The sequence below is a fragment of the Siphateles boraxobius genome, unplaced genomic scaffold (genome assembly GCF_051911475.1).
Source record: "Siphateles boraxobius isolate OS27281-9 unplaced genomic scaffold, OSU_SipBor_1 13, whole genome shotgun sequence".
NCBI classification, from domain to species: Eukaryota; Metazoa; Chordata; class Actinopteri; order Cypriniformes; family Leuciscidae; genus Siphateles; species Siphateles boraxobius.
In genome coordinates this window covers 23,677,219-23,701,331 of record NW_027508733.1, presented here as the reverse complement: position 1 = coordinate 23,701,331, position 24,113 = coordinate 23,677,219, and the positions used below count along the sequence as shown (strand labels likewise).

Here is a 24,113-nt window from a genome sequence, read left to right as displayed (position 1 = left end):
AGATGAAGATTTCATTTTTCAGCACGACCTGGCACCTGCTCACAGTGCCAAAACCACTGGTAAATGGTTTACTGACCATGGTATTACTGTGCTCAATTGGCCTGCCAACTCTCCTGACCTGAACCCCATAGAGAATCTGTGGGATATTGTGAAGAGAAAGTTGAGAGACGCAAGACCCAACACTCTGGATGAGCTTAAGGCCGCTATCGAAGCATCCTGGGCCTCCATAACACCTCAGCAGTGCCACAGGATGATTGCCTCCATGCCACACTGCATTGAAGCAGTCATTTCTGCAAAAGGATTCCCGGCCAAGTATTGACTATTGTGTGCATAACTGAACATAATTATTTGAAGGTTGACTTTTTATTTTGTATTAAAAACACTTCTTTTATTGGTCGGATGAAATATGCTAATTTTTTGAGACAGGAATTTTGGGTTTTCATGAGCTGTATGCCAAAATCATCAGTATTAAAACAATAAAAGACCTGAAATATTTCAGTTGGTGTGCAATGAATCTAAAATATATGAAAGTTTAATTTTTATCATTACATTATGGAAAATAATGAACTTTATCACAATATGCTAATTTTTTGAGAAGGACCTGTATTATCTGATCAGTTCAATGTCCCATAACCAGTTTTACCAGTTTAGTCTCACTAGCCAAAACCAAACTGCAATTTTCTCAGCAAACTCACCCAGTACATCCATAAACTACTGCAGACTTCCACATAAAGTTGAGATGCAGGGTGTGTAAGAGTTTATTTTTCTCCCCATTTAAGGCATTAGATGTAGGCCTAACAAAACTCGCTTCTCCTTTAAGACAAACATTTAAAGCAAATATAGAGAGCAGAACATCCTGCACTTAACGTCTTTGTTTTGTTCCAGTGGCAAACCTGCACACATTTGATATAGCTAAATGTTTTTTTGGGTGCACATGGGGGACGTATTTACCTTCGTGTTCCTACTGTTCCTGTAGATGATCTCACAGCGGTCGGACACTGAACAGACACCAGACACTCGGTCCGTTTGACTCGTCCGAGAACGTGTTCACAGACTGCACAATTTACAACACTGCTGGCTTTCCTCAACTCACTTCCCATGGTTGGTCTTCGTAGCTACAGTGGCTTCAAGATGTATTGGGACACTTACGCCACACTTGAAAGAAAATATAGGAATGTTAAAGCAAGTGGCCTTTAGCATGTTTTTTCCAAGCAACATATATATATATATATAATTTTTTTTTTTTTTTTTTTTTAAGGGGCACATGTCCGTAGTAAATGCGATTTCCTGGACTAGTTCATACACACACTAAAAACCACCTGGGACCAGTCAGTTAAATTGAAAAAAAAAGCATTAGAAAGGAGAAACTAGTTCTGATAATTTTTAAGTCCACAATTCTTTGCATATGCCACTTGGCTTGTTGACCAATCCCCCCCAAAAATTTAAATAAACAAATCATAAATTTTTAAAAAATTAAGTGTGACAAGTGCATATCCAAAAAGCTTTTATGGGGTTACTGGATCTCAATTATTTAAAAACAAGTATTGTTTCTTAAAATAATAATAATAAATGCAAATGCTTTACGTGTGATTTATTCTAAATCAATTTCAACGCACATAAATGCTCATTTTTATAAGTGTGAATTAAGTGTCCAAATTACTTTTTTGGAGTTACTTGATACATAAACACAAATGCAATTTAAAATAAATGTAACAACAAAAATATTCTTTCAGTGTGACTAACATTCTTTGTGTAGCCACTGAATATATTATTAATATTTTAGTGTGACGTCACGTTTTTTAGGCTTGAATATAAACACAACTGCTGTAAAGAAAAACATAAAGTGCATTTAATACCTAAATATAGATACGTCATAATAATAGTAATATTTTTTTTCTTCAGTGTGAACTGAGTGTCCAAAAATAAGCTTGAAATATTATTTATTTATTTTCTTGGCTGTTGCTACAGGATTCCTGTTAATCATGTAGATAACTTTTGCACATGTACACAACTTGCACATTATAACAACATTACACATTATTTTGGCAAGGATATGATGTTTCACGTTGTTTAGACTAAGCGGTGCGCACTACACGCGCGTCACAAAGCAGGTAATGGCGACTACATACGAAAGCAACTGTGCATTATTGACGGTTTATCAGTTGTTGTTATCAGCTATGATGACGGCAATAATACACGATAGCGTGTTCATGCGGGCGAGACTGTATCGTGATTCGTGACACTGTTGTCACGGCTCTCTTAACATCACTACTGGTCTGGGGTTGTTTGAAAGAATATAAATTAACAGTTCGGCAAAAAATAGAAACGTAAGTCACACGTCACTGTAGAAACGACTGTCGAGAACAGTTGAAAAATACAAAACTATTGCAAAACTTGATTTAAGTGTCTGGTTTAACCCAGCACAATATTAAAGCACCCCTTCAGCTCTTTTGAACAACACTTACTGAAGTTTGGAAGTTTCCTGAAAACTGTTGCATGGGTAAGGCAATAAATAAATAAATTCTGGGACACAGAAAGTGGCGCGAAATGCAAACGCACGTCACCAACCAAAACAGCAGTGCAATGTGATGATTGTACAAAACTCTAATGATGTATAAAATAATATCTTACCATCATTACTTTTATTTATTTATAATTTTATTTATTATTATTAGTGTTTTTTCTATCATCTAATTCTCATGTATTTTTTTCTGTTTTAGTTACTTATTGCTAACATCTTCCTTATTCTACATATTGTACAAGATATTGTAGCTACATATTGTTATATTTTGTACAGACTGTTTAAATTTTGTTACAAAATTGTATGCCATGATTGTCATCTCTGTATTGTTTGCAAGCATAATAAAAAAAAGAGAAGATGATGATTGTACAAACATATTTCAGATGTCTCCTCTGCATGAAAGGCAGCATAAAATATTTTAACATATAAAAAAGTATACTTTAGCTTTAAATCTAAAACTATTAAAAACTGTTCGTTTTGTTAATTGAAAAATAAAAAAGTGAAAAAAATTAGAGGAAAAACTTTTGCTTGAAATGTTGCTTTAGCAACCAACTGCAATGAAAAACTGAAATAAAAATACATTAAAGATATATACAAATATTTTTTTGACAAAAGTAGGCTACATAAAAATTGAAATATAAAATAAAAGCTAATAGTGGACCTGGTTTCAGAAGTATTTTTTCCCTTCCTTTTCCATATTTTATCCCATAGGTATTTTTGCAGATCTGCGCTGCGTCACTTCAGATGAATGTGTGTAGTATGAATATATCCTGGACAAACTACATTCGTCAGGTTGTCATTATCATGATGTGACCTACCAGCGTCATTTGCGTCGCTTCACTCCCATTCACAAATCCTCTCCCGTTGCCTTATGGGATAGTAGTGTCCATCTAATGCACACTTTTTGACAACTTTTTATGAGTACTGTGAATTCGGACATACTTCTTCTGTCACATACTGTTTTTCACCAACTATATAGTAGGGAAGTATGCATTTTCGAATGCAGCATAAATCAATTACGTTATTCGCAGTGCTTCATGGGAGTGGGCGGAGCTAAAGAGCTCCATTGGCAAATTTTGCTTGTCTCGACTCAAATTGGTTAATTTCTGTATAGCATTAAGGGTAATGTAGTTTTCACCAGGAATTCTGCTGTTAAATGTGGGCTAAAGGTTTCAACAGAGGCAAATACTATCAATTAACAACCTTGTAGCTTACAGTAAGGCTGACTTTAAATGTTTATAAGTTATTCCTTATGAAGAAATTAAATTGAGTTTTTACTTCTAGAACCTGAATGTTGCAATATTTAAAATATGAATTAATACTATAATAGTATTTAAATACTACTAAAAAAACACTTCGAAGCAAATTACATGGAAATTACCCATCACTCCACCAGTGAATATTTCTCAGAGTAGTTTCATTTTTGAAAGTCAAAATAAACAAAAACAGTACTGTCAACAAAAAAAAAGTGATTAGCTAATGGGATAATTTTGAGGAATGGTACATGGAAATAAAGATACCGTTTCAATACTGGTTGCTACAATTGTAACAAGCCTGACCGCATGTCTACTCATGTGAGTCTGCGTCATATTCCCAAATTAAACATCCCAGATGACAGGAAACATCAGGACTAAAAACAGCGATATTTACTAACATGAGAAACAGGAAGCTGCCCTCTAAAGCAAACAAATTCTTTGAAGACATTTTCCATGTTATTAGTGCAGATTTACGATACATTATGTAATTAAAAACCTTCCTTATTGATTTGATACTGACAGAGACTTTTCACATGTGTATCATTTAAATCAAAATTTACCATCCTAATTATTAAACAATAATAATAGATTAGTGCTTTATTGTACAGTATTTTACAGTAATTAAAGACTCATTTATCATCTTTTACTGTGCGCTAACAAGAACAAAGCATGAAACGACACTATTAATGAAATGAAATTTATATGAAAATAAGATTTAAACATCTCTTCACATGCATGCAGACAGGAAGGAAATGACATGAAGCACCACGCTCGACTTCACTTCCAGGCGCTCCTTTTATGGGATACAGAAGACAACAGCACATCGAGTGATTCCGTGGCATGACATTAAACGGGGTCTAACAATGTGGGGTTACTTGGCTTCTTGGATTTTTTTGGCACTTTGTTTTTCCTTTGCCTAAAGAAACAAAGGAAAGAAAGAAAAATATATTCTCATATTTATTCTAATAAACTGAATTTCCTAGAATTTTGAATTTGAATACTAGATCATCATGCAGCTTTTCCAACAATGCACTGGGTGAATAAATGTAATGTACCATGGTACTATATGGGTGCTATTGCTGCAGGACTACATTAAGCTTTTTAACTTAGGCGTTGACTCTTTAATCTTAACATAGGACTGTTCAAATAACATCAATAACTGATAATAATTCCATGCAGTCAAATTACCAAGAGAGGGAAACACTGCAAGCTCATAGGCAAAGTAGAAAGAAAAACACGCATCAATCGTGCCCTCTAGTGGTATGATGAGATTCACCATCACACACACCAGCTCTGACTGTAGTCCACACACATACCGGCTCTGACTGTACTCCACACACATTTACATTTACATTTATTTATTTATCTGACGCTTTTATCCAAAGCGACTTACAATTGCTATATTTCAGAGGTCGCACGCCTCTGGAGCAACTAGGGGTTAAGTGTCTTGCTCAGGGACACATTGGTGTCTCACAGTGGATTCGAACCCAGGTCTCTCACACCAAAGGCATGTGTCTTATCCACTGCGCCATCACCACCCCTGAATATACCACCCCTGAATATACCACTGAATATACTCACCCCTGAATACACCACCCCACACACACACATACCGGCTCTGACTGTACTCCACACACACACACCGGCTCTGACTGTACTCCACACACACACACCGGCTCTGACTGTACTTCACACACACACATACCGGCTCTGACTGTACTCCACACACACACACCGGCTCTGACTGTACTCCACACACACACACCGGCTCTGACTGTACTCCACACACACACATACCGGCTCTGACTGTACTCCACACACACACACCGGCTCTGACTGTACTCCACACACACACACCGGCTCTGACTGTACTTCACACACACACACCGGCTCTGACTGTACTCCACACACACACCGGCTCTGACTGTACTCCACACACACCGGCTCTGACTGTACTCTGACTGTACTCCACACACACACCGGCTCTGACATTACTCCACACACACACACCGGCTCTGACTGTACTCCACACACACACACCGGCTCTGACTGTACTCCACACACACACACACCGGCTCTGACTGTACTCCACACACACACACCGGCTCTGACTGTACTCCACACACACACACCGGCTCTGACTGTACTCCACACACACACACACCGGCTCTGACTGTACTCCACACACACACACACCGGCTCTGACTGTACTCCACACACACACACACACACACCGGCTCTGACTGTACTCCACACACACACACACACACCGGCTCTGACTGTACTCCACACACACACACACACACACCGGCTCTGACTGTACTCCACACACACACACACACACCGGCTCTGACTGTACTTCACACACACACACACACACACACACACAGGCCCTGACTGTACTCCACACACACCGGCTCTGACTGTACTCCACACACACACACACACCGGCTCTGACTGTACTCCACACACACACATACACCGGCTCTGACTGTACTCCAAACACACACACCGGCTCTGACTGTATTCCACACACACTGGCTCTGACTGTACTCCACACACACACCGGCTCTGACTGTACTCCACACACACACACCGGCTCTGACTGTACTCCACACACACACACCGGCTCTGACTGTACTCCACACACACACACCGGCTCTGACTGTACTCCACACACACACACACACACACACACCGGCTCTGACTGTACTCCTCACACACACACACACACACACACACACACACACACACACACACACACACACACACACACACACACTAGTGATCGACCGATGTATCGGTTTACCGATATTTTTCCCGATATTTAAGCATTTTCCCATAATCGGGAATCGGTTTTGTAATATCGGATTTTCCGATAAACGGCGCCATCTTGTGGCCATTTTGAGAATTCCGCCATTGCAGCCCGCGTCTGAGGAGATCAGTCAATAACAACTCTGTGCACAGGTAAAGTATATGTTCTACTTGCTTTGCTTTAATTATTCAACTTTATTTAACATAACAGACATGCATGCAGAAATGAGATTTGAGACATAAATGCCTGATATAGTTTATTTATGCAGCTTGGTTCTAAAAAATTGAGACAAACTCATTGAGCCACGTAGCGTAATCCGTCGTGTCCTGCCCCAATAAAGACGTAACTTTACACTAATTAAATAAAACAGACATGAATGAGTGCATGTTGAAAATAAAAGCGCTGAATTTAATTCTCTATCTGTTGTATTTGCTCACCATTAGTCTCGAAAAAAAGTTCGTTCATATTGCTGAGCACTCACTGGGTTGATGATCAGGAATGCTCAAGCACGGCCACTGAATGAAACTTTTGACCAGATTATCTTGTTTAAACACCCTAGATTATATTATCATTTACTATATAGCAATTATTTCGCTAATACACATCTAAATATACCGCTTTGTGGAAATTAATTATTTATTATCTGCACGCGCGATCGCGGTTGAGTAACGTATAGCCTAATGTTATAGTTATGTGTAAATGCATAGATAAAGAGCACTTTGTCATAAAGCATTTCATGATCTAGACCGACAAAAATATTAATAATAATTAATAACATACTAGTTGGAAAATGCAATGATGTATATGATGTTTTGTTTGTTACTTTCCTGATGTTATAGGCTATTCCAGCTAATATTATGCGGTGAATTAATATTACCCAGTGAATTATTCCTCACTCTTAGTTTAAACCTATTAAACGGCACATAAACCTTCTAAAACTGTTTAAAATGAATTACATTTCTGCAAAGGTGATATGACTCCCCTGTCAATTATTATCTCCATATGAAAACATTAGACTTTTAACATTTATTTTGCCTATTGTTAACATTGTTGCTGCTGATGCTTATAAATGATATGTATAATTTAGATATAAATTATATAATGTAATAATATAAATGTTTTTATTGTAATTTGATTAGTTTACCATTTATGAAAACAAATATATCCAAATATGTTAGAATAGTTTTTGTGCTTTATTTTTTACCTCATCAAAGCTTTTATTTTTAAACAAAGACACTTAGTAACAGTGCACTTTATTTTTTGGACTCAGACCCCTCTATTTATTTGTGTATAAATATCAAGGTTTTTTTTTGTATGCAAGGAGGGAGTGATTGTGATAAATAAAATGGTTTGTTCAGTTAATTTGTGTTGTAATAATTGTGCCAAAAACAGAAGTATAACAGTAAATAAATATCGGTTCTGCATATCGGTTATCGGGCACATACACATGCAAATAATCTGTATCGGTTATAAAAAAAAATCAATATCGGTCGATCACTAACACACACACACACACACACACACACACACACACACACACACACACACACACGCTCTGACTGTACTCCACACACACACACACACTGGCTCTGTCTGTACTCCACACACACACCGGCTCTGACTGTACTCCACACACACACACCGGCTCTGACTGTACTCCACACACACACACACACACACACCGGCTCTGACTGTACTCCACACACACACACACACACACACACCGGCTCTGACTGTACTTACCTTTTCCACCAGTGGAATCAGCTGCTGATATTCAGCCAATGTCTTCAGTAACTCCATTATAAAGGGTAGGTAGTTGTGCTTCCTTCTTATGTTCTCAACCTTAACAAATATTTCAACATTTTTATAATTTAAGCAGCATTGTACCAATAATAATAGTTATTTTATGACATATCACTTATTAATAAAATTAACTTATAACATAACAATTAGGAATAATAATAACAGAAAAGTGATTCTACATTTTATAACATGTTACCTATAAACAAAATTCATGTTTGAAAGGATGAATAAGGGTGAATAATAAATGACTATAGTGTATTTTAGATTTTATAACATGCATACGTTTTTAAAGAGCAAATGAGAAAAAACGTCAATAATAATAACAATAAAAGAAAAGTGTGGCGAGCAGGACGAGGCCGAGGGACGTGGGAGAACGGCGCGAGGCCGGTGGCGTGAGTTATAATGAACGTCACCTGTGAGACGCACCGGTCTCGCATCTCTCACGGAGGAGCGACGATGCTGAAGATCGAGAGAGGAACAGGCCTGAGTTTATGTTGCGTTTTATTTCTCTTTTGTGTAGCCACCAGTCGTCCACGAGGGGCTGCTGGCGGATCCTTTTGTTTTTGTGTTCGTTTTATTTTGTCATTAAAAGTTGTTAAATGTTCACAGGTTCCCGCCTCCTCCTTCCCACAACTTTGAACTGTATTACAAAAAGTAATATTTTTGTAACATTTAACAAAATTAACTTTTAAAGTATAAATTAGGAAAAATATTTTTTAAAAAATCATTATATAATAAAGTTTTGATATTTAGTAACATAACTTAGTTAAAAATTAAGAACCAATGAGGAAAATAATAATATTATTATTATTATATATAATCATTATTATTCTTATTATAAGTAATGTACATTTTCTACTTTATAAAATAAATAACTTTGTTTTATAGAGCCAGTGACGAAGAAAACCATAATAAAACAAGAAAACTGATATTCTATTACATTTTACTTATTAAAACAAATTAACTGTAAAGCATAAATTAGGAAAAACAATAATAATAATGTATTATTATCATCATTATTATATTATAGACTAAATTTAGATTTTATTACATAACTTAAAGAACAAATGAGGGAAAATAATAATTACTATTAATATTAATAACAGTAACACTAGTAAAAATTATTATTAATTAAAAGTTTAAATTCAATATTTTATAAAATATATTACTTAGAAACAGAATTGACATTTGAAAGGATAAATTAGAGGATAATAATTTGTTTATTATATTCATAATAAAGTAGTGCATTTTCTATTTTATAACATAACTAAGTTTTTAAAGAGCCAAGGAGGAAAACAACACTAATAATAAAAGAAAATGACATTTTGTAACATGTAATAACAAATGAGGAAAACTTGAAAACTAAATATGATTATATTATAAAGTAAATTGATATGAGATTATTTTACACCGTGTTCCAAATTATTATGCAAATTGGAATTAATTGTCATAAACATTAAATATTTGTTTTTTAAATCAAACTCATGGATGGTATTGTGTCTCCGGGCTCTTTGGATCACTGAAATCAATCTCAGACACCTGTGACAATTAGTTTGGCAGGTGAGCCCAATTAAAGGAAAACTACTAAAGAAGGATGTTCCACATTATTAAGCAGGCAACAGGTTTCAAGCAATATGGGCAAGAAAAATGATCTCTCTGCTGCGGAAAAGCGTCAAATAGTGCAATGCCTTGGACAAGGTATAAAAACATTAGATATTTCACGAAAACTTAAGCGTGATCATCGTACTGTGAAGAGATTTGTGGCCGATTCAGAGCACAGACGGGTTCGTGCAGATAAAGGCATGATGAGGAAGGTTACTGCCAGACAAACTCATCGGATTAAGAGAGCAGCTGCTAAAATGCCATTACAAAGCAGCAAACAGGTATTTGAAGCTGCTGGTACCTCTGGAGTCGCGCGAACCTGAAGGTGTAGGATCCTCCAGAGGTTTGCAGTTGTGCATAAACCTACTATTCGGCCACCCCTAACCAATACTCACAAGCAGAAACGGTTGCAGTGGTCCCAGAAATACATGAAGACTAATTTTCAAACAGTCTTGTTTACTGATGAGTACCGTGCAACCCTGGATGGCCCAGATGGATGGAGTAGTGGATGGTTGTAGGGCTGCAACAACTAATCGATAAAATCGATTATAATCGATTATGAAAATCGTTGTCAACGAATGTCATTATCGATTAGTTGGTCTGCTTACGTCACGGGGAGCGTTTACTGGTACGCACACACACGCAAGGTCTCTCTCCCTCAGGCGCTCTGCCGAGCGCGCGCGCTACACGGTTTGGAGCAGTCTCTTCTGTCTCGCATGCGCGGGAGTTTGAACTAATTCGCGGGCATCAGGGAGCCGCAATCATAGGGCCGCAATCAATATGCGGGAGACACCCGGGACTTCTGTATTTTGTCTCGAGCATCAGGTTGTGCAATCAGTTCGCTCGCAACGTAAGTGATGGATTAAAATAGCGCTACCGCAGAAATAGGTTAAATTAAAACGGTGTTTACAAAGTGAAGCATTAAATACAAAGGCAGTTAATAACAGCAGCAGTAAAATATTGTTTTTTAGTCACTGTACTCAGTGGTTTTCAGCGAATGCTTGTGCACTAATGCATAATTTCTCCTGTCCTTTACTCAAGCCTGTTAGCTTGCTGGGTAACGTTACCTCCATTCCGTTCTCTTTTTATAGCATTTGTCTACTAAGTTTTAATTGTTTTTCAAACGCGATCTACTGCGGCTCTACGTTCACACAATTGTTTTCAGTCTTTCTATATTTATTTAATCAATTTATCCTTATATTATTCTTTTATATATTATATATAATATATATTATATTCTTTATCCTTATATTCCTTATATATAATTAATTTTAAATAAAAATTAAATGAATTATATATTTTAGATGTTTTTAGTTTGTTTTTAGTTCAGATATTCACATCTGAACAACATGTCTGTGTAAATTTGTTTTAACAAAAATTGTGTTAAAACATAATATGTTGGATATCATTTTTTTTAACAATAATCATGTTTGTCAACTTGCCATCAGCAATTATCATTAAAAACAATGCAAATATTGATATTAGTAAAACTCAATGTGTGGCTTTTGCACTTTTTAAAGTACACTTTTACACATAAATACCCTGATTTACGGTTTTATTTAGTTATAATAAAATAAAAAAAATCTAATTTAATTTCTATCCGATTAATCGAAAAAATAATCGTCCGATTAATCGATTATCAAAATAATCGTTAGTTGCAGCCCTAGATGGTTGGTAGATGGCCACCAAGTACCAATAAGGCTGCGACGTCAGCAAGGAGGTGGCGGAGTCATGTTTTGGGCCGGAATCATGGGGAGAGAGCTGGTAGGCCCCTTTAGGGTCCCTGAAGGTGTGAAAATGACCTCGGCAAAGTATATAGAGTTTCTGACTGACCACTTTCTTCCATGGTACAAAAAGAAGAACCGTGCCTTCAGCAGCAAAATCATCTTCATGCATGACAATCCACCATCTCATGCTGCAAAGAATACCTGTATGTCATTGGCTGCTATGGGCATAAAAGAAGAGAAACTCATGGTGTGGCCCCTATCCTCCCCTGACCTTAACCCTATTGAGAACCCTTGGAGCATCTTCAAGCAAAAGATCTATGAGGGTGGGAGGCAGTTCCCATCAAAACAGCAGCTCTGGGAGGCTATTCTGACATCCTGCAAATAAATTCAAGCAGAAACTGTCCACAAACTCACAAGTTCAATGGATGCAAGAATTGTGAAAGTGATATCAAAGAAGGGATCCTATGTTAACATGTAACTTGCCCTGTTAAGATGTGTTCGATTAAAATAGCTTTTGATTTCAGTAAATATGATCTCCTTATGCTGCCAATTCAACAAATGACCATTTTCAGTTCTTTACAACCTATAAAATGTTTTCAATCTCTGCTATGCATAATATAATGGAACAGTGCATTTTCAGTTTTTTATTTTTGAAAAAAAATACTGTTTTCGTTGGGTGGTTTGTTCAATGAAATTCGACTTATACCCTAAAAGCTAGTCACTTGGAAATTATACTGACTGTCATTTGCATCGACTATTTAGGAAAATCAGTGTAAAATATCATTTGCATAATAATTTGGAATGCGGTGTAGAGGATCAATGTGGAAAACATTAATAACAATAAAGAAAGGTCTATCATACAATACGTTATAAATAAGTTTCTCTTTGAAAGCTCATTGAGGGGAAAACCCATGTACGTACTTTGTATCTTTTAAGTTTTTGGGTCTCTTCTTCAATCAGGAGCTGATACTTGGCGATCTCTGACTGGATGGAGCTCAGATGATTCCCGCTCTGGTCTGTGTCCATCGGCTCTTCCTGTGAACAGCAGGAACGTCTTTAAGCAAGTGTCTTCATTCGGTCATTCCAATATTTAACAGTCAGAACGTCTTACTTCTGTGAGCTGAGTTTGTAGTTCAACGATCTTCTTTTCATAAATCATCTTGCGGTCCGAAACAATGGCCATCAAGTTGAATCGAATCTCTCCTTCACTGTATCTAAAAACCAAATGATTTAAACTGCTTTGTAGAAATACCAACGACTCGAAGTAAATCACATCAGCTTGATGCTTACTTCTGTATTCGTTTCTCAATGACGGGCCGTACAGCGTTGATCCAATCATCCTGGTTACACACACCTGAGAAAGTGACAAAATAATTTAAGAACATGAACCAACTGCTAAAAAAATGAACAAATCAACGTCGATTCCGTCTACCAAGGTCTATGGGTCCTTCACGAAGTCCGTCCAACTCGTACAGTCGGCCGTTAACAGGAACGTAGCTCACAAAATGAAAAGCATCCTCTTCTTTAGCCGACGACTTCGCGTCGAACTCAAACATCTGTTGTCTATGGGAAAAAAGAAAATGGCAAAAACATTATACATGATATCAGTCATATGGTAAACGAGAAAAGTTTCATAAGAGCAAAGATAACCAACCTAGCGAAGCCGTTGTGAACTTGTCGGATTACTTCAGAGTTACTGAGAGCAAGACCCTTCATCTTGAAAAAGAAAAGGTTCATAAGCAACAATAATTAAACGTATCCAGTAAAATAAATGCGCCAACTTACTGCGGCATCAAAACTGAGTGAAAACTCTTTAAATTCCGTCAGCGTTTCCCCAAGGAGCATATCAGGATGCGTGCAGTTCAACAACACGCTGACGATCGCTTGGGTCGCGCAGGCATTATTGATGACCTGAAACGGCACGTTTGCATTCATAATTGTCCGAATATGCTTTTTGCATTTGGTAACAGGCTGCTGGATTTGATTAAACGCATATTTGTTCACCTGTTTGGCAAAGAAGATCTGATCCAGCCTTGAGTCTTGAACAATAGACCCCGCGGGCTCCTCACCGGGCTGCCACTTGAAGAGGAAAATCAGACCATGAACGGGCCTGGAATGATTTACGCACATATTCAATTGCAGTTAGAACACTGGAAGAACACTGCGTATAATAATAGATTCATGGACATTTGCTTACTTGAGATTTTCAAAGTTTTCTGGCTCCATGCTCCATATCTCTTCCACCTGTGCACCTTTGCATCCTAATGAAAACAGAGAAATCAGTGTCCCGTGACATTTGAAAGGCACAAATATGCAGAATCAAGTCCTGTTAGTGTTTACATCTGGTATTAATATGCGTTTTGGTTGATCGGACCATAAGTGGCTGAGGGAGACACATTCCTGTTTTAATCCGTCTGTCCACTATGTTCCTGATTTCTTTGAGGGGAGGGTCTATGAGCGGGTACAAGAATGAGCTTTTCTGATTTTTTGAACTAATGGACGAAATAAGCTCACACAATATACATGAATGCGACTGGAGATGGAAGTGGTCGAAAGTGGAACAGCTCAAAACCATTTAGACCCTGTTGACACCTGTATTTTAGCGTTGTCTACTTGGGATCTAAGCGACCTAAACGCATCTTAATACCAGGTGATAACAGGGCCAAAGACTCGAAACACACAAATTATGCCCATATGTTCCAAATTCAAGGCTTAAATGTCTACCAATGATGATCCAAAACATTTGAACAAACTAATGATGATCAAAAATAATGTCTCGAATGCACCCACAATGCCCAAACATGCTGGAGGAACACTGAGCAGAATGCCAACAAAAACATTGATTAGATGCTCAGAATGTGCAAATGATAGCTAAATATGCTGAATTAAATGCGCGAACACACCTTCGATGCACACTGAAAAATTAATTTAAATCAGTGTTTAGAATGTGCAAATGATGCCCAAATACACTGAAACAAATGTTCGAATACAACCAATAACACCAAAAAAGATTAAATGAATGTTGCCCAAAAATATGCAAATGTTTGAATGCACCTATAAGATCCATAAAAATATGAATAGTGTTCAGAATATGTAAATGATGCCCAGATGCTGTATAATTAAAATGTCGTACACAACCAATAATGCTCAGAAACAAATATCAATAGAATTAGGTCTATTTGGCAAATGATGCCCAAATATACTGAAACAAATTGAACCAATAATACCCACAGAAATATGAATCGAATGTTCGGAGCGTGCAAATGTCAAATGATGCCCAAATAACACAAAATTCAGTGTTCATATGCAACTGACGCTGACAAAATATGAATCGAATGTTCGGAACGTGCAAATGCCAAATATCATAAAATCAGTGTTCATATTTAACTAATGCTGACAAAATATAAATCGAATGTTCGGAACTTACGAATAGTGGGCAAATATAGTGAATTCAAGTTTTGTATTCAAGCAGTACCAACAAAAAATGAATCAAATGCTCAGAACATACAAATGATGCCCAAATATACTGAATCAAATGTTCGAACAATGACGCCAACAAAAAAAATATTAATCGAATGTTCGGAACGTGCGCTTAATGTCCAATATAGTGAATTCAAGATTATATTCAAACAATAAAGGAAAAAAAAAGATTAATCGAATGCTCGGAACATGCAAATGATGCTCCAATATACTGAATCAAATGTTCGAACACAATATGATGCCCACAAAAAGATGAATCGAATGTTCGGAACGTGTCTATGATGCCTGAATACACTGAATTCAAATGTGCGTACGCATCCAAAACCGCAAGTTGTAAAGGATGATGAAAAAATGCCGTCTGGGTAGGTTGCTCAATATTTTTTGAGACATGACTACTGTCATTAGACTTGCAGAAATTTGAGGCAGCTGTCATTCTGCACGTGTAACGTTAGCGCAGCGCTGACTCATACACTGAGCCCATTCAAAGAATATCTGGATTTAAACCAGGAACCACATGGCAGGCTGGCAGTGAGTCACACCCTATGATTACCATGAATATTGGTGACCAAAATCACTGAACTGAAGCAAAACTAGCGACGCACCGCTAATGTAAGAAAATATTGAGTGCTCACCAAAGCCCTTTATCAGCTCTGTAAAAACTCCCGGGTCGCTTTCCATAAGGCACCATTCCCCAGCGCTTCCCGCCATTTTTAAAAGTATATCTTATTGCAAATAGAAAACTGTTCTCGTGTAGCGGTTAAAACGAGGCTAACGAGACTCATTCACGCATACAGCAGTTTTCCCGGCATTCCTTTCGACAAGCGTCATTCTTCTGCTTAATGCGTGCCCTGAACATGTGAGGCACGCTTCCGCCTCCGTGTGTCTAGGAGTGTCTTCCACTCCAAGAGTGAGTTTGAAAGGTAATTTCCGTCGTTAAACATAGTGCATTTAAAATGGTAATAAACTCCACATCGTGTCGATATAACACGCTAAATTAATACATTTAATTCTATTAACTGGGATATTAATATATTAATATAAAAATATCTTTTGATATTCCTACAGAATTCTAGTCGTCAATAATCAGTTTACGATGTAAAATAAGGTTTTATTTCAAACCATTGGGTGTTTCTGTGCTTACATCAGATAAAAAAACAAAACATTAATACTTTATTTAAAATACATGTATACTGTACATAAATGAATACGTGGGTATTGTAACTCAATTCCAGAGTCCCAGAAAATATTAATAACAGAAAAAAAGCAAAATAACAATACTCAAAGTCAAATCAGGCAGTTACAGCAGCATACATTTAAGACACAAATACTTAACCTGTATTTGGGCTGTTCAGTGGTGATCAACAAGTATAGATATACATTACAAAAACATTATGACTGATTAGGTTGATATTGACCATTGCCCGAGTCTTCAGGGCTGGTACTCAAACAGCATGGATGACATTGTTCAATAAGAGGCAGAAGTTTCCCTTGCTGGTGGAGCTGTTTTGTATCTGATCCGCCTCCAATGCACTGCCCATTAATAAAGACTCTTGGCACCTGAAAGAGTAAAAAGGACTATCGTCAGCAATACCATCTTGACAAAAAACAATATCTACCTATATAATCACACTCAATATTCCAATCAGCATCCAGGAATGGAAATGGTTTTGTAAATATAAACAAATGCCAAGACTTACTGTTCTGGCACCTGTTATTTGTGCTAAGGTTTCCTGGAGACGCCGGCCATCGTTGTGCTCATCCAATTCAACAACTTTATATGTAGCTCCAATCTCATTAAATACATTCTTTGCCATCTTACAATAGGGACATGTGGTTTTGGAGAATATTACAACACAGTTCCTGGACACAACATCCTGTAAAGAAAAAAAAAATCAATTAATGAATAAAAACAAATGGGGGAAAAGACCTTCAAGTTTTTTGCACAATTTGGCCCAAAACGTTGTGATTAATATGACTATACTGTATGATAATAATAATAATAATATTTCCAAAGTCCAGTAAAAATGACAGTGCTAATATTTATGGCTGTCTTAATTTCTTCATTTTCAAACGTTGAGCCATTCAGCTTTTATTTAGTCAGAAACCGCAAGGAGCCCTTAAAGGGTTATTTCAGCCAAAAAAAGAAAGAAAATTCAGTTATTAATTCAGTTATTAATTTACTCACCCTCATGTCATTCCCAAACCCATAAGCCATTTGTTCATCTTCGGAACACAAATGAAGATCTTTTTAGTGAAATCTGAGAGTTTTCTGTCCCTCCATTGACAAACTATGCAACTACCACTTTCAAGCCCCAGAAAGTTAGTACAGACGTCATTAAAGTACATTTAACCACAATTTTTAAGATCTTTGAAATACACAGTGCATATTGGAGTTGTCAAAAAAGTACAGACTTCGGTACCAAGTCAGTACTGAAATTTAAAAATGTGACAATACCAGCATTTCCCTCTAGTATTTTGAGCGCTGGTGAACAGATTCTTAAACACCTCTGATTGGCCATTGTGTTGACGCGCTCAACATATATGTCTTTGATTGGCTACTAATCAACAATTACATATTTGACGCTCTTCATCGAGCATTTACAAAGAGAGAAAGGGAACGTTTAAGGCATGCGTCTATCAGCAGATTCCTAATATATCTGCTGAAAGACGGATTCCGTTGATAGACGCCGCTTTCAAAGGCCCCTTTCACACAGAGATTCCGGAAAATACACGGATAAAGTGACCCGGGATTTGACCCGGGTTCGTTTGACTTTGGTTCATTCATTTTCCGGAATCAGAGAGTGCGTTCACACACAACCCGTAAAAATCCCGTAAAGACACGTGACATCGATGTGACATGTAATGTCTCAACAGCGTCTGTAGTTTGCTTATGAGCTGCGATTTCTCTCTGGAGAAACCATGCTTGTGCATTTTTTTCTCTGATTCGATCATAAACTAGCGCATTACATACCGTTTCACTAGCCTGCTTTCACTTCACTTCAGCATCATCATTACGAAACAGTATTGATTACGGCTTTTGTTCACACAGCATGCGTTCCGGGACTGATCCCGGCAATGTTACTAGGTCCCCAACCCGGCATCGATCCCGGGATCAATCCCGGGTCGTGTTTGCGTTCACACAGAAGGCGTTCTGGCAATTTCCCGGGATCAACTCGCTGTGTGAAAGGGGCTACACTCCCATGTGTGTATCTGTGTAAGTGCTCAATGAAGAGTGTCAAAGACAACATGTTTTCGAAGCGTTGGTCATTGTAGCCAATCTCACACATACATGTTGAGCGCATCAACACAATTGCCAATCAGAAGGGTTTAAGAATCGGTTCAATGCTGGTATTGTCACAAATGTTTACATTTCAGTACCGACTTCAGTATCAAGTCAGTACTGAAACAAAAAAAATAAAAAAATTGACAACTAAATTACAGCCTTTGTGATTTGAAAATCCACCTAGCCATATTGATTTTGCTTGTATTTTGCTTAATTGTGCAGCCCAAATTTATACAACACATGTTGGTAGGACCATTTCAGTTTTTCTTTCATGTCCATACCACTGAAGACAATATGGAGGGATCAAAACTGTTTGGCTACCAACATTCTTTTACATTTCCTCTGGTTTGGAACGACATGGATGTGAGTAAATTACGAAAGAATTTTCATTTTTTGGTGGACTATCCCTTTAAGATGTTATTCACATTCCTCATACCTTTTCAATTAAACAATTGATCCGCTTCACAAAAATAGTTCTAAATGATTCATTCACGAATCTTAATGATCTGGGACGCAAGGAATTTTAGTGTTCCACAGAAAAGACAGTCATAGACAGAATTTTCCTTTTCGTGTGATCAAACCAGCCTAAAGCTTACCTGGACAAACTGATTACATGCTGTGCTCGACAACCCAGGCGCAGACGACGTGAAGTTCCCCATTCTAGATAAACGACATGAATTGAGTTCAAACTGAGAGAAAACAACACAACCATTGAGTAACACAAAGACAGACTGAGATTAACACACGTGATGACCTTGTTATAAACACTGGTCTGTAAAAAATACATGTTAAAGAAACAAGGAAAGCAAATGTAGTTATTGCAAACACAAGAGAATTAGACTGGCATTTTAAGTCAGTCATGTTCGAACAACTGTTGTCTGGTTCCCGGCTGAAACAAGTAACAGGATCACACAGCTAGACTCTAATAATCTGATAAGATCATACAGATGGGATTTAAACATTTAAACACCCTGCGCTTTTAGCGTAGGTTAACTCATACCGTCCAGAACGGACAAAAAACATGGCGTTCTTGATTTTAATCTTAGTTTAATATAATGTATGCAATCATGTTAAAATATGTAATATTAATTGCCCTCATAATGACCTTAGAATCTGATACGCGTGCTTGTATTTGTATAAACAGCCTCTCGTAAACATCGTGGAGTGTAAAATGACACGCGCCGCTCTGTAAATAAAATACTGTCCAAATGACAGTGGTTTTACATACAAATATGTTTCTTCTATTTTCTTCCAAAGTCCAAAACACACGCGTACCTCTCAACCGGAAACACATTAGTATGACGTAAAAAGCACCGTCTGTAGTCTCCGCCCTTCACGGGTCCCAAAACACTTTTCTACCAGCCTATCCTGATCACTGGACATGAGGCACTTGTTTTCCTCTAGGGGGCCATGGTGGCTCATAAACCCAATTCCGATTAATCTGCTTTTAAATTCTAGAACCATTTATTGTCTCATTGTAGACATGTGCACAATAAAAGTTTTATTTTTTAACCTATAGGCTATTAATAATTCAAAGAATTGGAATCTGACATGCAACTAATTCGCAACAGTAATCTGAATGCCTATGTATTTTGTATACATATCTAATGTGTAGCTACATCTCCCTTGTCCTTCAAAGTTAGATTTTTTTTTTATCTGAAAGAAGTGTCGTTTTGCATCCACGGGGTGGCACTATGCCATTCTGTAAAATGCAGAACCGACAGAAGAAATTATTGGTTCCTGAGGATCTCGGTTATCCTTGTTTTTGTTTTGTTTTGTTTTGTTTTGTGTGTGTGTGTGTGTGTGTGTGTGTGCGCGCGCGCGCGCTGTGTGTGTGTGTGTGTGTGTGTGTGTGTGTGTGTGTGTGTGTGTGTGTGTGTGTGTGTGTGTGTGTTATTTATTAATTTATTTTACATTTTATGACAAGTGATTTAATGCTGCTCCCTAATCTCTGTTTTTCACAAAAGATGCCACATTGCCGTTTGCAAGAAAAAGGCAAATGATTTTTCTACCCACTAATCCTTATGAATTAACCAAAAAAGAATTAAGGCTGTTCTTGTCACTTTTTTTTAAACAGCAGCATCGGTTATTCAGCTTATGGTTATTTTGTAAACCATAAATGGTTTGAAAACGTCAAGGATGAGGAATTCCATATGGAAAAATTACAGCAATAAACAGGCCCTACAATTGTTCTATAGCTCTGGATTGCAGCTCTGAAACAAAAAGAAACTTTGAATTATTTATTGCTTAGATATGGTAAAGTTTAATGGCCTGAACTCCATACTCATTATTGTTAAAGGAAGATGAGCAGTGGGTTCACCTTTCTCTTTTGTTTCAACAGTAAACTACTTAAAGAATCATTAGAAAATTAGTTTGTCTTAGTGTCTCAAAATCTGGGCTTGCGTCCATTTCCAGAACTTAAAGAAGTTTAGTGATTTATATATACACAGTATATACGATTAACAAAATTGTAAATGCAACACTTTTGTTTTTGCCCCCATTTTTTATGAGCTGAACTTCAAGACTTTTTCTATGTACACAAAAGGCCTATTTCTCTCAAATATTGTTCACAAATCTGTCTAAATCTGTTTTAGTGAGCACTTCTCCTTTGCCGAGATAATCCATCCACCTCACAGGTGTGCCATATCAAGATGCTGATTAGACAGCATGATTATTGCACAGGTGTGCCTTAGGCTAGCCACAATAAAAGGCCACTCTAAAATGTGCAGTTTTATCACACAGCACAATGCCACAGATGTCGCAACTTTTGAGGGAGCGTGCAATTGGCATGCTGATCTGTACACAATTCCTGACAGCTGAAAACATCCCAGTTCTTGCATGGCCAGCATACTCACCGGACATGTCACCCATTGAGCATGTTTGGGATGCTCTGGATCGGCGTATACGACAAGTCCTGCCGTGTTCCAAGTCCTGCCAATATCCAGCAACTTCGCACAACAATTAAAGAGGAGTGACCAACATTTCACAGGCCACAATCAACAACCTGACCCACTCTATGTGAAGGAGATGTGTTGCACTGCGTGAGGCAATATATACAGTATATTGTATATATTGCCCCCCCCCCCCCATATATACAGTAAAACTGCACATTTTAGAGTGGTGTTCACAATATTTACAATATTCATCCGGAGCAAATGAAACGAGTGAGTGAATGGAGGCGGGTTTGTGTGTAAACTCACTGTCGGAGAGATCGTGAGAGAGAAAAAATGCAGCTGGTATCGTGTATCTATTCTGTGTAAAATGAGTATAGGAAGCGTTTCGGATATTTCAGTATCGATATGTATTTTGAAAAATATATTTTTTGACAACACTACATTGCACTTAGTTTATTATTTCAGATGCCTTTTTAAAAGACTATTGAAATTTTGTTATATTATATATAAAATTTACCCGCCAATGTGTCTAGTAGAAGTGACTGCGTTACACGCCACTGCTGAAATACACCCGCATGTGGTGGGTGCTAATGTCAAGCTCTGTATATACAGTATATATTGTGTGTGTGTATGTGTTAGATGGATTTGACAGCACTATTATTAATATTGTTTTTAATATGTATACATATTAAAGTGACTTAATATTAATGATAATATAAATGATCCCAAAATTACATGAAAGCTAAAGTTAAAAATAATATTTAACCTAACCTAACCTAACCCTAAAATTTAACTAATTTGGCTGTGGGGACACATCCTGGGAATCACCACAATTATTAATTACAGGTCATCTTCTCAATTAACACAAAAACCTATAGGCCCTTTGATGTAAAAGCACAGAGGGTTTGGACAGAGAGTTCACCCAAGTAACCACACTCTTCAGAGCCAGAGCCACACATTGCATAGGCCCATTAATATTTTCTATTCGCCCTTTTCCCATCTAGTGATTATCAAGGGTCTGCATGTAACCCACATGTCATAATAATAGCGAAACCCTCCTTACTATTTACAGCCTCATGACAAGTAATGACCCGCCATACACCGAAACTCATCAGAACCTCTGGAAACGTAATTCCCCGCCCCCAGCAGGTTTTCACATCGAGCAGCAGACGCCCCTCGCCCCCGCTCCCTTCAGAGCGGTGTCATCGGAATATGCCCCGCTGATTTAATATCTGTTTGCTGCATGCATTTGCAGGCCGCCATGTAATCAAGCAAGAAGCCACTGCTGCGCCTGCCCTCATAAATCACCGTCCCTGGCGGACAATCATGCCTGGCCCTAGTGAAGCCACTGATTACACTCACTGCCTTATTAATACCGTTTCCGCCAAAGGAAACGCACGCGTCTTTTTATTTATCGGCCTCGTGCCATTTGCGGCAGTCCGTCTTTCGCTCTTAAATGATTTGGCGCGGTGATGGAATGACGCCTCAATTGAGTTCACAGGAGGAGAGGGTGCCGTTCCAATAATCTCTGGAGTATCGCCTCACTGAACTGCCCGTGATTCCTCCCTCCTGTCAAAGCCAACTAACGTCTCCTCCCGGAGAAGGTGCAACAGACTCGTCCCGGCAATAAGCTGTGGCATTTTGTTAGAGAAGGTTACCGCACTTTGTCACATAAGGGCCACGAAGGCCACAACCTGCACTTTCACAGGTATAGGGTTGATATTTTTACATTATAGACGGATACGTTAGCTGATGGGGAGAAAGATGACTTTTTAAGATATGGCTAATTTCCATGACTTTCCCAGGCCTTAAAATCCTAGTTTTAAAAGTGAAAATTCCTAGAGGGATCTATTTTTAATTTAATGATTCGTGACACAATTAAAAATAATAAATCCACAAACTGCACTCTGTGTACAGCATCATAATTTATTTAATATCACTTTTGCATGGCCTGCCTATACTCAAGCTTTTAAAGGCCCACTGAAGTGCATTGAAACACGCATTATTCAATGTTTTGACTTTATTTCCACTGAAACAGGAAGAGAGGGTGGGGCATATCAAACAGCACCTCCCCTTTAAAAAAGAAAAAGAATATTGCGTTTAGTTTATATCACAGCTCGGCCAGAGCTGTTGAGCTCATTAAAGCCGCAGTTTCTTCCTAATCTCTAACCGTTTTTCCTCCTATTCTCATCCATAATGCTTTAAAATATGGCATTCTGTGCAGAATTCAAATGGGTCCGATACGTTTTCTGGTCTGCCGCTGACTAGCACAAAAGCTAAAATTTTGATTTCATGTGGTTGATTTTACATTTCCTTTAATTTTCTTAACCACAAATAATTGGTCAGGAAATTAGCAAATATTCAGCCAATGCACTACTTCAAAAGCAATTGCTGTCTCAAAAAACATCAAAGACAGAGTGAAGTTTTGGGCAGAATATGGAAAGTTGTGTGTGGAGTGATGAATTACAGTGAAACATGAGTTGCATGGTGATGCTCCAGAGAGGGGTCTTCGAAAATCTGCGGAATATATAATAATAAACGCATCTCTAACACAGTGAAGCGTGGAGGAAGATATATGTGTCATTGTGTGGCTCATGTGCCTTTTTAGCTGCTGGTATTGGTAAGCTGCTTCACTATAAAAAGTAATTTAACACTTACGTTGTGTTCAGGTAATTTTGACATGGAGAGCATCTTCTTTTTCCCGAAAATGTTAGTCAATGTTATTGCAATGG

General features: G+C 37.7%; 2 protein-coding genes across 5 annotated transcripts; both read right to left on the bottom strand.

The window, feature by feature from the left end:
• Positions 1-3,921: 3,921 nt before the first annotated feature.
• On the bottom strand, positions 3,922-16,057 carry uchl5 (ubiquitin carboxyl-terminal hydrolase L5). The gene is made up of 11 exons (XM_077226696.1): positions 15,837-16,057; positions 13,922-13,985; positions 13,729-13,834; positions 13,510-13,635; positions 13,379-13,440; positions 13,157-13,287; positions 13,015-13,078; positions 12,836-12,938; positions 12,646-12,759; positions 8,336-8,434; positions 3,922-4,693 (listed from the first exon to the last, which is right to left on the bottom strand). The coding sequence occupies exons 1-11, from the start codon at positions 15,910-15,912 to the stop codon at positions 4,649-4,651; spliced, it is 990 nt and encodes a 329-aa protein (XP_077082811.1). The 5' UTR covers positions 15,913-16,057; the 3' UTR covers positions 3,922-4,648.
• Positions 16,058-16,291: 234 nt separating this feature from the next.
• On the bottom strand, positions 16,292-19,803 carry glrx2 (glutaredoxin 2). 4 transcript variants are annotated; one of them, XM_077225766.1, is made up of 4 exons: positions 19,763-19,803; positions 19,084-19,147; positions 16,902-17,078; positions 16,292-16,761 (listed from the first exon to the last, which is right to left on the bottom strand). In XM_077225766.1, the coding sequence occupies exons 2-4, from the start codon at positions 19,144-19,146 to the stop codon at positions 16,594-16,596; spliced, it is 408 nt and encodes a 135-aa protein (XP_077081881.1). In that variant the 5' UTR covers position 19,147; positions 19,763-19,803; the 3' UTR covers positions 16,292-16,593. The 4 variants fall into 4 exon arrangements, with proteins under 4 accessions (XP_077081881.1, XP_077081880.1, XP_077081879.1 ...); XM_077225765.1 differs by having other exon boundaries at positions 19,716-19,802; XM_077225764.1 differs by lacking the exon at positions 19,763-19,803 and adding an exon at positions 19,593-19,749.
• Between the last annotated feature and the right edge of the window lie 4,310 nt (positions 19,804-24,113).